Source organism: Cnephaeus nilssonii (assembly GCF_951640355.1).
Source record: "Cnephaeus nilssonii genome assembly, chromosome: 3".
Classification (NCBI taxonomy): Eukaryota; Metazoa; Chordata; class Mammalia; order Chiroptera; family Vespertilionidae; genus Cnephaeus; species Cnephaeus nilssonii.
This window is the reverse complement of record NC_137074.1, coordinates 50,955,790-50,968,019: the sequence shown is the minus strand read 5'-3', so window position 1 is coordinate 50,968,019 and position 12,230 is coordinate 50,955,790. Positions and strand designations below refer to the sequence as shown.

The 12,230-nt window shown below is 39.9% G+C and overlaps 1 protein-coding gene across 4 annotated transcripts in view; it reads left to right on the top strand.

The window, feature by feature from the left end:
• ATP13A3 (ATPase 13A3) overlaps positions 1-12,230 on the top strand; it is a 99,073-nt gene that overhangs the window by 70,544 nt on the left and 16,299 nt on the right. For all 4 annotated transcript variants that reach the window (XM_079766726.1, XM_079766727.1, XM_079766724.1 and 1 more), the window contains 4 exons: positions 775-847; positions 3,909-4,086; positions 6,137-6,324; positions 9,907-9,995. In XM_079766726.1, the coding sequence (XP_079622852.1) occupies positions 775-847; positions 3,909-4,086; positions 6,137-6,324; positions 9,907-9,995 (528 nt within the window). The remainder of the gene's footprint in view (positions 1-774; positions 848-3,908; positions 4,087-6,136; positions 6,325-9,906; positions 9,996-12,230) is intronic.

Genomic DNA, 12,230 nt, shown 5'->3' with positions numbered 1-12,230 from the left:
TTTTCTTTCGTTTTACTATGCTTTGTGTAGCAGATTAAAAATCTCAATCTGGAATAGCATTTTCCTTAAGGCTGACAGCTGTGGTTGAACCTTGTGAATAAAAGATGATTGTATACTTTTTTGCCTTGAGCACAGATTGGACATCTTTTTTAGAATCCTTCTAAATGCTAAATAAGCTGTGACATATTTCAGAATTGTAGTTAATTTTGCTGTACATTTACAGGAAAAGGCCGGAATGAGAAAAGGTGTTTCAGCAATAGTTGTAGGATATCATGAATTTGGAGAAAAACCTTAAACAGTGGTGTACATAAGTACTCTATCAGATTTTATCCTGGAATTGATATCACTTTAGATATATCTCTAACTGAACATTGGTGACATCCCAAGGAGTCTTTGTGAAACTATACTTTTTTATCATTTGTAGAAAGTATCAGGAGGGATGTTGTTAGATATTAAGGAAGCTTCAAGATACTAATTTTCAAGAATATTGAATATTGTGAGTAAAAGTTTGTGTTTTCTTTTTGCCAAAAAAACTTTTAAAAGATTTTTATTGAATGAATTGTTAGGAGATGCCTTTTATACTAATATATTAAATTGAATGTTTGCAAATATGTTGTATTTCACTGATTCAAAAGGCAAATGTATTTTACTTTTCAAGCAGGTCCAAGTGTCATTTAGTAGTAATCATTGGGGGCGGGAGGAGGGGACTAAAACCAGAGGAAAGTGGTAATTGTTCTTGAAAACTAAATATGTTTTAAAAAATTACTTCTGTAGGTCTTAAGTAACCTAGGAGACTTCCAGTTTCTCTTCATTGATCTGGCAATCATTTTGGTAGTGGTATTTACAAGTGAGTATTTTGTTAGTGATTTCAAAGCCTATGAAATTCTAGTGACTTGTTAAACTTTGGTAAATTTACATTGACAGTTGTAACACTGCATACCTCTCCAAATTTCCTGTTAATATTGCCTTTTATTACCAGTTGCTTATGTTTTGTCCCATTTATTTTATTCTCTCTCCACTCTTTTTTGAAATATTTGAGAATAAGTTAGTATTACCATGCCCCTTTGCCTCTGAATATTTTAGTATACATTGCCTAAAAACAAAGCCATTCTCTTATACTGTATAATTAAACACATTTGTAAAGATCAGGAAATTTAGCATTGATAAAATAGTATCTCATCCACAGCAGGTGTTCAGGTTTTGTCATATGTCCCAACAATGCACTTTTATAATCATATTTTTAAAAATATGTTTTTATTGATTTCAGAGAGGAAGGGAGAGGGCGAGACAGATAGAAACATCACTGATGAGAGAGAATCATTAATCGGCTGCCCCCTGCACACCCCACACTGGGATCGAGTCCACAACCCAGGCATGTGCCCTTGACTGGAATCGAACCCGGGACCCTTCAGTCTGCAGGCTGATGCTCTATCCACTGAGCAACCAGCTATGGCCCAACAATGTCCTTTTATACCTATCTTTTTTCCTAGTCCCCTAGTCTAGGTCTAATCAGGGCTCACAAACTTCATGTAATTATCATGTCTCTTTAGTCTTCTTTAATCAGGAATATTACATCAGCCTTTTTTGGGTCTCTTGATATTGATATTTATGAAAGAAGATATACCAGTTATATGGCTTTGTGCAGTATATTCTAGTTAGACTCAGGATATAAATTCTTTTAAAAAAAATATATATTTTATTGATTTTTTTACAGAGAGGAAGGGAGAGCGATAGAGTGTTAGAAACATCGATCAGCTGCCTCCTGCATACCTCCTACTAGGGATGTGCCTGCAACCAAGGTACATGCCCTTGACCGGAATCGAACCCGGGACCTTTCAGTCCGAAGGCCGACGCTCTGTCCACTGAGCCAAACCGGTTAGGACTAGGCTATAAATTCTTGGTGGGAATATCACATACAGTTTGCTCTGTCTTTCTAGGTATCCTATCTAATAAAAGAATGATATGCAAATTGACCATCACTCCAACACACAAGATGGCTGCTCCCATGTGGACACAAGATGACCAGCAGGGGAGGGCTGTTGGGAGGGACCAGGCCACCAGAGGAGGGCAGCTGTGAGCGATCAGGCCAGCAGGGGAGGGCAGTTGGGAGGCACCAGGCCTGCAGGGGAGGGCAGTTGGGAGCGATCAGTCCAGCAGGGGAGGGCAGTTGGGAGGGACCAGGCCTGCAAGAGAGGGCAGTTGGGGGCGATCAAGCCTGCAGGGGAGGGCAGTTAGGTGTGACCAGGCCAGCAGAGGAGGGAAGTTGGAGGCGACTGGGCCTGCAGGGAAGGGCAGTTCGGGGTGACCAGGCCTGCAGGGGAGGGCAGTTAGGGGCAAATAGGCTGGCAGGGGAGCAGTTAGGCATCAATCAGGCTGGCAGGGGAGTATTTAGGGGGTGATCAGGCTGGCAGGCAGAAGCGGTTAGGGGCAATCAGGAAGGCAGGCAGGCGAGCAGTTGGGAGCCAGCAGTCCTGGATTGTGAGAGGGATGTCCAACTGCGGAGTCCCAGATTGGAGAGGGTTCAGGCTGGGCTGAGGGACACCCCCCCCCCCCCCCCCCGCACGAATTTCGTGCACCAGGCCTCTAGTATTATAAAGAGACACAAGATGTCAGTTTGTCCCAGTATTGGTAATGTTCACATCTAAATAAATAATAATGTCCCTAGCCAGTTTGGCTCAGTGGATAGAGCATTGGCCCATGGACTGAAGGGTCCTGGGTCCAATTCCGGTCAAGGTCATGTACCTGGGTTGCAGGCTTGATCCCCGGCCCTGGTTGGGGTGCATGCAGGAGGCAACCAATCGATGTGCCTCTCTCACATTGATGTTTCTCTCTCTGTCTCTCCACCTCCCACTCTCTCTAAAAAAATAAAATAAAAAATCAATAGAAACATATCCTTGGGTGAGGAGGATTAACAACAACAAAAATAATAATAAAAAAATAAATAGTAATGGTAATAGGATCTTGACTCATTTAATCAAATAAAAATGTAGTTCATACTGGCAGGCAAGCAGGCAATGAATGAATGAATATGTAAATGAATAAATGAAATGATGGACTTAAATCATGGAAAGAACCTTCCCAGTTTTATTGACAATTTAGGCCAAATAATTCTTTGTTGTTGGGGATTATTTTGTGCATTGTAGGATGCTTACCAGCATCTCTGGCCTCTACCCAACTAGGTGCCTGTAACACTCTTCCAGTTGTGACAACCAAAAATATCTCTAGACTTTGTCAAATGTTCCCTGAGGGGCAAAATCATGCTGGTTGAGAATGACTTATTTAGACCATTTTTTAATTTTTTATTAAATTTATTGGGATGAATTGGTTAATAAAATTATAGGTTTCAGGTGTGCAATTCTATCATAATACATCATAGACAGTCTTTAATGGATGCTAAAAATTAGTGAATGAGTCCTGGCAGGGTGGTTCAGTTGATTGGAACGTTGTCCTGTATACCACAAATGGTTGTGGGTTCCATCCCAATCAGGACACATACAGGAGGTGACCGATCAAGGCTTTCTCTTTCTTTCTCTCTCTCTCTCTCTCTCTCTCTCTCTCTCTCTCTCTCTCAAAGTAACCCAAAAAAACTAGTGAATGAAATTTCATGAGGGACAGGAGTTTTACATAGTCTCATTATACACATTATTTATGAACAAAGAAAAGAGAGACTTAACAGTAGAGAAACTCAGTGGATAATACCTTAATAAACAATCAAAGCCTTTTTTTATGTTACTGTTTTGTTTATTTTGCTTCAAACCTTTGTTAATGTCTTATGAGGAAGAAATTGTATTATTTTAATTGTAGTTGACAAAAACAATTTTTTTAAGTTTCTAAATGAATTTGATTATGCATTTTATAGAGACAAATTGATTGAGCAACAAACCTTTCATCTTTTTCTTCTAATGTAGTGAGTTTAAATCCTGCCTGGAAGGAACTTGTGGCACAGAGACCACCTTCAGGTCTCATATCCGGGGCCCTTCTCTTCTCCGTTTTGTCTCAGATCATCATCAGCATTGGATTTCAGTCTTTGGGTTTTTTTTGGGTCAAGCAGCAACCTTGGTATGAAATATGGCATCCACATTCAGAGTAAGTTGGTTAGTCCATTTAGAAGTCTGTGCAAAGTGTGTATAACATTCATGTATGTAAAAATAAGTCTAAAATTTTATATAAAAACTAGAGGCCTGGTGCACGGATTCATGCACCGGTGGGGCCCCTTGGCGTGGCCTGTGGGTATTGGGCCGAAACTGGCCATCCAACACCGCCTGCTGCTCCTGCCTACCACTCCTGCTCATCCCGGCCCACTGCACCTGCCACTGCTTGGTAAGCTCGCTGCCGCTCCGCTGCAGCCTCTGGGCTGCAGTGGCCAGCTGCGAGCCCCATGTCTGGTGCCCTTCGGTGAGCTGAGTGGCACTCCCACTGTGGGAGCACACTGACCACCAGGGGGCAGCTCCTGTGTTGAGCGTCTGCCCCCTGGTGGTCAGTGCATATCATAGCGACCGGTCAATCAGTCGACCAGTCACTTAGGTTTTTATATATATAGATTTTTGCATGCAGCTTAATTAAACACTTAAATAATTTATATCATGACTTTATATCATGATAATTTCTTCTGTATGTAGGAAGACAGTCTGGCAAGATCTTAATAATCACTACCAAGATGGGGACGTTGGACCAGTTTCTTAATTTGCTACTGAGCTTTGCTTTCCTTATCTGTAAAATTAGAAACTTGAAATTAATTATTTGGGCCTCTTCTAAACTCAGAATGTTTAATGTGCTTCTAACTTTTCTAACCCCATTTTAGGAAATAGCATTTTAAAAGCTAAATTTTTTTTTAAAGTATTATTTGTTTATGGGTAGAGCGTTCTACAGTTCACAAATCATGACAACATTATTTTAATTAATTAAACATAAAAGCTATTCACTAAGGTAATTTTGTAGATTTAAATTTTCAGATGCACATATTTATTTTGCTTGATTGAGGGAGATTACTTGTCTTTAAAGTTTTAGAAACATAATATTACTGTTTGCTTATCTCTATATATAAAAGCCTAATACACTAAGTGTTTGGCTATGACATGCACTGACCACCAGGGAGCAGACGCTCTAACTGGTAGGTTAGCTCACTGCTGGGGTCTGGCCGATCGGGACTGGGCAAGATGGGCTGGACTTGCCCTGGAGCCCTCTCATGGTCCCTCCCCTGGCCCTGATCATGCACCGGTGGGGTCCCTCGGCCTGGCCTGCGCCCTCTTGCAATCCAGGACCCCTCTGGGAATGTTGGAGAGCCAGTTTCGGCCTGATCTCCTCAGTCCAGGCTGAGGGAATCCGTGCACCAGGCCTCTAGTATGTACATATAAACATTGCATATGAAAAGTAATAGATGGGGTTGTTCTCAAGAATCTTTCCAGATTTGTAGCAGGTTTTTAAAAAAATATATATTTTATTGATTTCTTACAGAGAGGAAGGAAGAGGGATAGAGTTAGAAACATGGATGAGAGAGAAACATCAAATGTAGCAGATTTTGTTACTATTTAACAATGCTTATTATAGCTGATGTTTTAGTGATAGATATTGGGGACTTTTTATACTAAGTTCTATCTTTGTTTGCCAGTCCTGCTCACCTGGAAGTAGAGATGAGAGAGCCATAGCTGGAGAATATTGAGGGCCACATCAGTGCTAAGTGCTATGCTGGACATATACACACCCTATCATACTCTTTTCCCACAGTAACCCTTTGAATGAGCAGATGTTGTCCACACTTGCAGGTCAGGACATGGGCTCAGAAATTAAATAATATTTCTTTAGTGATAGCTAAAAAATGGTAGAGCTAAGGTCAAACCAAAGGTCATTTTACTTTTACTATGCTAAAATTACTTCCCAAATTTAAAAAGTGAGAGGGGTTTATTAAGTAATGAAGTTTCTTCTAATTTTTTAACTGATTGGAATGTGACTAAATTGAAAAAACCCTTAATGTTCTTCTACTTGTTTTATATATCTTAACCTTAATATTGTTGGGTCTTTTGCTATATACCTTATTTCTATTTATTTTATGGTAGTCAAGGCAAGTAAGGTAGAATTGGTTTCTTTTGTGCAATTGGTATTGTGTTTAGTAACATAAAATTTTTTTTGTATGTTTTAGTGCTTGTAATACAACAGGAAGTCTATATGGGAATTTCTCACATTTGTACAATGAAACCGAAGATGATCCACATAATATACAAAATTATGAAAATACCACAGTGTTTTTTATCTCCAGTTTTCAGTACCTCATAGTGGCAATTGCCTTTTCAAAAGGAAAACCTTTCAGGCAACCTTGCTATAAGAATTGTAAGTTTGGTATTTACTGTGATTCCCATACTGCTTACCTTCTTTAAAAATAATGTAAGAAGAGTAGAGTTAAAATTGTCTTTTCAAAGTAAAAAAGATATCCATAAATAGAATAAACCTAGTGATCTAGATGTTTATTGTCTGTTTTATTCTCCTGGTAGCTGCCACCCTAAGTTTAAAATTAAAGCCACCAGTTCTGAATATTCCTCATTTTCACAACTGATTACTTCTGGCTGAAACTTTTATTTTTACAACCCATTGTAGGGAATTTCAATTAGAAGCAGGAACAGAGGGTATTATACTTTCCTTCTGAGTGGTCTGCACAACACAGTTGTCTGTTCTTCATTTTGACATGGGTATAGTCAATGTTCACATGGATTCTTCTGTCACCTTTGCATCCTGCAGAAGGGACCAGTAGAATGGAGACTTGTGCCTTGTAGACTTTTCTTCCATAGCATTAAAAATTTGTTTATTTTTTATTTGCTTTATTGGGGTGACATGGGTGAATAAAACCATACAGGTTTCAAATGTACAAATCTATAACACATCATCTGTATACTGCATCATCTGCTCTCCACCCAAAGTCACATCTTTCTGCCATAAGGTTTGTGGGCTTTTTTACTCTATGTAAGGTTTTGTTTTTGAGTCAAAAAAAAAGGACTATGAAGTAAATCCTTTATGGTGCCTTACTTTGGTGTTATATTCTATCAAAAGGATCTGGAGTCATTAACAAATCTGTGATGCCATAAACTGGGACATCTACACTAATAAAAGAGAAACTACAAATTGACCATCAACTCCACTACGCCCACCAGCCAATCATGAGGGAATATGCAAATTAGAAGGAAAAAGATGGTGGCCGCCCAGCTGCTTCAGGCGCGGAGTAGCCGGGCGGGGCAGGACGCCTGCTATGAGAGGGAAGGCAGGGGGCTAAGGGCTACAGGAGCGGCACTCCGGCCGCAGCGAAGACAAAGACTGCAGACTCCGGAGTCTGCAGCGAAGACGAAGACGGCAGACTCTGGCTGGAGTCTGCAGCAAAGGTGGCAGGCTCCGGCCGGAGCGAAGGCCTGGGTCCCGGGTGCCAGAGGAAAACGGGTGCTGGAAGCCAAGGGAAGGAAGGTCTATTGCACGAATCTCTTCGAGCAATGGGTCTCTAGTATTTAATAATAACTTGAGTTACATATTACATTGCATTTTAAGTACTTAAATCTACTCTTTCCTATGGGTTCCTCATTATATCCCCATTTTCTAGTTAAAATAATTTGATGCTGAATGACTTGCTAGTGTTTACATAGCTTTGTGGCAGAATGTAAAACAGTCTAAATCTTTAACTTAAGGAACATTCTCCCCTGGCCCTTAATCACCACACAACACAGAATTTGTTTTAATAGCTGTCTTCTGGTGAAGAGTATTACTTCGATAGGATTACTAAGAAAGTTACAAGGCCAGGAGAAGCCAGGGGCTGAGAGCATAGTCCACTGAAAACTCTTACCTCTCTAAAATGAATACCTGATTTTTCCATTCTTCGTTGAAATCATCTTGGTCTTTTCATTTGGGTGGATATATAAATCTGCCAGCCACCCACCTCCCCTGTCAAATTCCTTTGATGAGTGCCTCTTTTTCTCCCCTGGCTAAGCAGAGGAAAGATTCAATTATTTATTTTCTCCTTCGCTTGGAGATCTTGGCAGAGTTTTAGAGGTGTGATCAAAGGGGATTGCTCCAGGAGAAAGACATGAAAATTTAAGAAGCAGTGTTGAGGTGTATGTAAAAAGTTTCTGAACCTGAGTAAATTTTTTCTTCTTGCAACATGCCAGGAACTAGATTGCAGATCTATTTTTGCTTATCGTTTGTGAAAATGCAATAGGATTTAAAAAACATTTAATATGGGCTTTTACTTTATTGAAACAAAACTTTTGTCTCCACATTTTTCTTTGGCATTTGTAGTCTGACATTTCTTTTTGTCCTTTTTCGGGTTTTTATTTTTTAGTTTGTGTGTTTGTGTACTTCCAACTGGCATTTTTTAAGCACTTTTTCTTTAACAGACTCTAATAACTTACCTATACTAATAAAAGGGTAATGTGCAAATTGGTCAGGATACCCTCACGTGATGACTGAACAGCAGGCTGCGTGGGGCAACCAGGCCGGCAGGGGGGGGCAGTGAGGGGCGACCAAACATCTGAACAGCAGGCTGCATGGGGCGGCGACCAGGCCAGCAGGGGGGGCCAGTGAGGGGCAACTAGGCCGGCCAGGGGGGGGCAGTGAGGGGTGATCAGGCAGGTGTGGGGGGGGCAGTGAGGGGCGATCAGGCCAGCAGGTAGAGGCCGTTAGGGGTGATCAGGCTGGCGGGGGGGGGGGCAGTTAGTGGCGATCAGGCAGGTAGGCAGGCAGGTGAGTGGTTAGGAGCCAGCAGTCCTGGATTGTAAGAGGGATGTCTGACTGCCAGATCAGGCCTAAACCGGCAGTTGGACATCCCCCAAGGGATCCCAGATTGGAGAGGGTGAAGGCTGGGCTGAGCGCCCCCCCCTCCCCCGCACAAATTTTATGCACCGGGCCTCTAGTGTATTATAAAACAGTATATATGTATATATAAAACAGAATATTCTGAAAGCTTCATGGTAAAGTTTTGGTTATATATGGTCCTAGTAAAGTTTGAGTTTGAAGCTGACCTCAAGTAGGAACTTGTAAATAAATATTCAGACCAAAGAAAAAAGGGATAAAAGGTTGAGGGCTATCAATGTAGTTGGGAAATTTCTGAGCCTCTCTCACGGCTCATTCTGTAAGCACACAGTTAAGAAGAGGGCCATGAATAGAAAGTTTTATTTTTGAAGTTGGGAAAGTGATACAAAGTACTACTAGGTGGAATTTACTATTCCTAGCTATCACAGCAAGCCATAGAGGTAACCCACCATTTAACAATAAATCAGCTCACTTTTTAGGTTTTAACTGTCATTTTCTGTGGAAATATTGTCACAGAAGAAGTCAATGAAATAGTGGTACTCACCTAGCAGAAATATACTTACTGTATTTTCCGGCGTATAAGACGACTTTTTAACCCAGGAAAATCTTCTCAAAAGTCGGGGGTCGTCTTATATGCCCAGTCGTCTTATACGCCGGAAAATATGGTACTTAGAATGCCTCTATTTAGGATTATAACATACTTAATACTGAGAATAAATGTTATTCAGCATTTTTACTAGTACAATCAACAATAATTGTCATTGCATACATGTTTAAATGATGACCTCGTTTTGCCATAGTCTAGTCTCTTATTTGTGAGTTATGACTGGCTTGATTATCTTACAAAGTAGCTGTTTATCTGGGAGAAATATAAATTTTCATAAAGGTCTGTCTCAGTTTTTTAAATGCTGTTTATTTTTACATCACATAAATGAATACTTTGGTCCTAAATAATGTATTATACTCTAGGAAGTAATATAGAGCATACTTTATATACTTAATCAACCTAAATAGCAACATTCAGTATTCACAACCAAATTTAGAATTAACAGGATTGACAAGTGTAAGTTATTATATGTCTTTTTATATAAAGGAACTTTCTAATTGTTTTACTTTCTTTTTCAGATCTTTTTGTTTTGTCTGTGATTATTTTGTATGTTTTCATATTATTCATCATGTTGCATCCAGTTGCCCCTATTGACCAGGCTCTTCAGGTAAGGCTTAATTTAAGCACATCAATTATTACTGGTTGCCTGAGGAGTGCTAGTATCTGGGACAGTAACAGAAAAGGACATATTAGTATTACATGAAATTTACACAGCCAAATGAGACTTCTGGATGTTTGCTATGGCTTAAAATCTATCCCTCTACTCTTATGTTACTGGGGAAAGAGACTAAACTGTCTACATTTCTTTTTTCCAGGACTGCTTTTTTCTGAAATTTCTAAGATACAGTTATATTAACCCAAAGATAACGTATAAAGAATAAAAACATAATTAAAACAGCAGCTTTTATTGACTCTACTTGCTATTTTATTTTTCTTTCCTGTTTCTTCACTTTGCATTCCATTTCTACAAACAGATGTCCCTTACCAACGTACTTATTGAATAGTCTGTACACACTGCTGCTTCTTCACTATTAATTGAGTTCTCCATACTTTTTTAAAAATATATATTTTTATTGACTTCAGAGATAAAGGGAGAGGGAAAGAGAGATAGAAATATCAATGGTGAGAGAGAATCATTGATCAGCTGCTTCATGCACGCCCCCTACTAGGGCATGTGCCCTTGACTGGAATCGAACCCGGAACCCTTCAGTCCACAGGCCAATGCTCTATCATCTGAGCCAAACCAGCTAGGACTCTCCATACTTGTTTTATTAAAAACTTTATGTGTGCTGAAATACTTTGTTTTATACAAAAGAATATGCACACATTTAATTTGTTAAGCATAATAGTAACAAAATAACACCCATGAGTCCATTATCAAACCTAAAAGTAGCATCATCAAGACAGTAAGGTTGTCTTGAGAGAACCACTATTCTAATTTTTTACTTTATTGTGTTGCTTTTTATTATACACTTGTCATATAAGCATGAAGTCATAAAAGATAGTTTTTCTTGCTTTTGAACTTTATGAAAATGGTATCTTGCTATCTGTATTTTTCTGTGACTTGCTTTTTCCCGTTAGCATCATTTCTGAGATTCATGCATTTCATTTTCACTGCTATATAGTATTCCACTATAGGATTATACTATAATTCATTTATCCATTGTTCATCAGTACATAATTGGGTAATTTTCTTTTTCTGTGAGCACTTACTATTTAGCTTTCTCAGTTATGCCAAGTTGTTTTCCAAAGTGATTGTACCAGTTTATACTTTCATCAGTGTATGAGAATCCATTGTTACACATCATTGCCAACCAACACTTGTCTAGTGGATGTAAAAGTGTTATATCATGATGGTTTTAATTTGCAAATTATTAATTTTAAATTACTAATGAGGTTGAGCATTTTTCGTATGTTTGTTGGCCCTTTTTTTTACTTTGTGAAATGCCTATTTATGTTTTTACCCATTTTTTTTCTATTAGGATGTTGTCTTGTTCTTATTTTTAGAAGTTTCTAATGTGCTTGGCTGTATATGTGATAAATAACTTGGGCATGTGCCCTTGACTGGAATCGAACCCAGGACCCTTCAGTCTGCAGGCCGACACTCTATCCACTGAGCCAAACTGGCTAAGGCCTTCCTGAAGGTTTTAATACAAGTTTTTGTTAGATTTATTTCTAGGGTATTATCATTTTTGTTCTTCTGATAAATATGTTTAAAATTACATTTTCTAATCTTATCTAATAATAGACAAATATGCAAATTGACCATACCTCCGACACGCCCACAAGCCACACCCACCATCCAATCAGAACGAATATGCAAATTAACCCAAACCAAGATGGCTACAGCCACAGAGAGCAAGGTTTCCTAGGTAACAGAGGAAGCCAAGCTTTCCACCTGCCCTTGCCAGGCCTAAGCCTCCACTCAAGCTACAAAGTTTCAATTACAGAAGGTAAACAAATTCAAACAAATGGCGGCAGAATGGAGCTTGAGAGAGCAGGCCAAGGTTGCCACCGGCAACAGGGGAAGCAAAGCTTTCCGAACACCCTGGCCAGGCCCACCTGCTTAAGGCAACAAAGTTTCAATTATAACCCCAACACAAATGGCTGCCGGCCTCGGAGGGAGCCCCAGGCTTGGCTCCGCTCCAGGCTACAAAGTTTCAATTGTAGAAGGAAAATAAATTCCAGATACCAGGGCCTCTGCTTGGGTTGCCAGGGTGTGTGGCCAGCCTGCAAACCACCACAGGCCCCTCGCTCAGGCCGCCCCACACCCCAAGGGAACCCACACATGATCCGGGACGCCCTTCAGGGCAAACCAACTGGCCCCCACCCCTGTACCAGG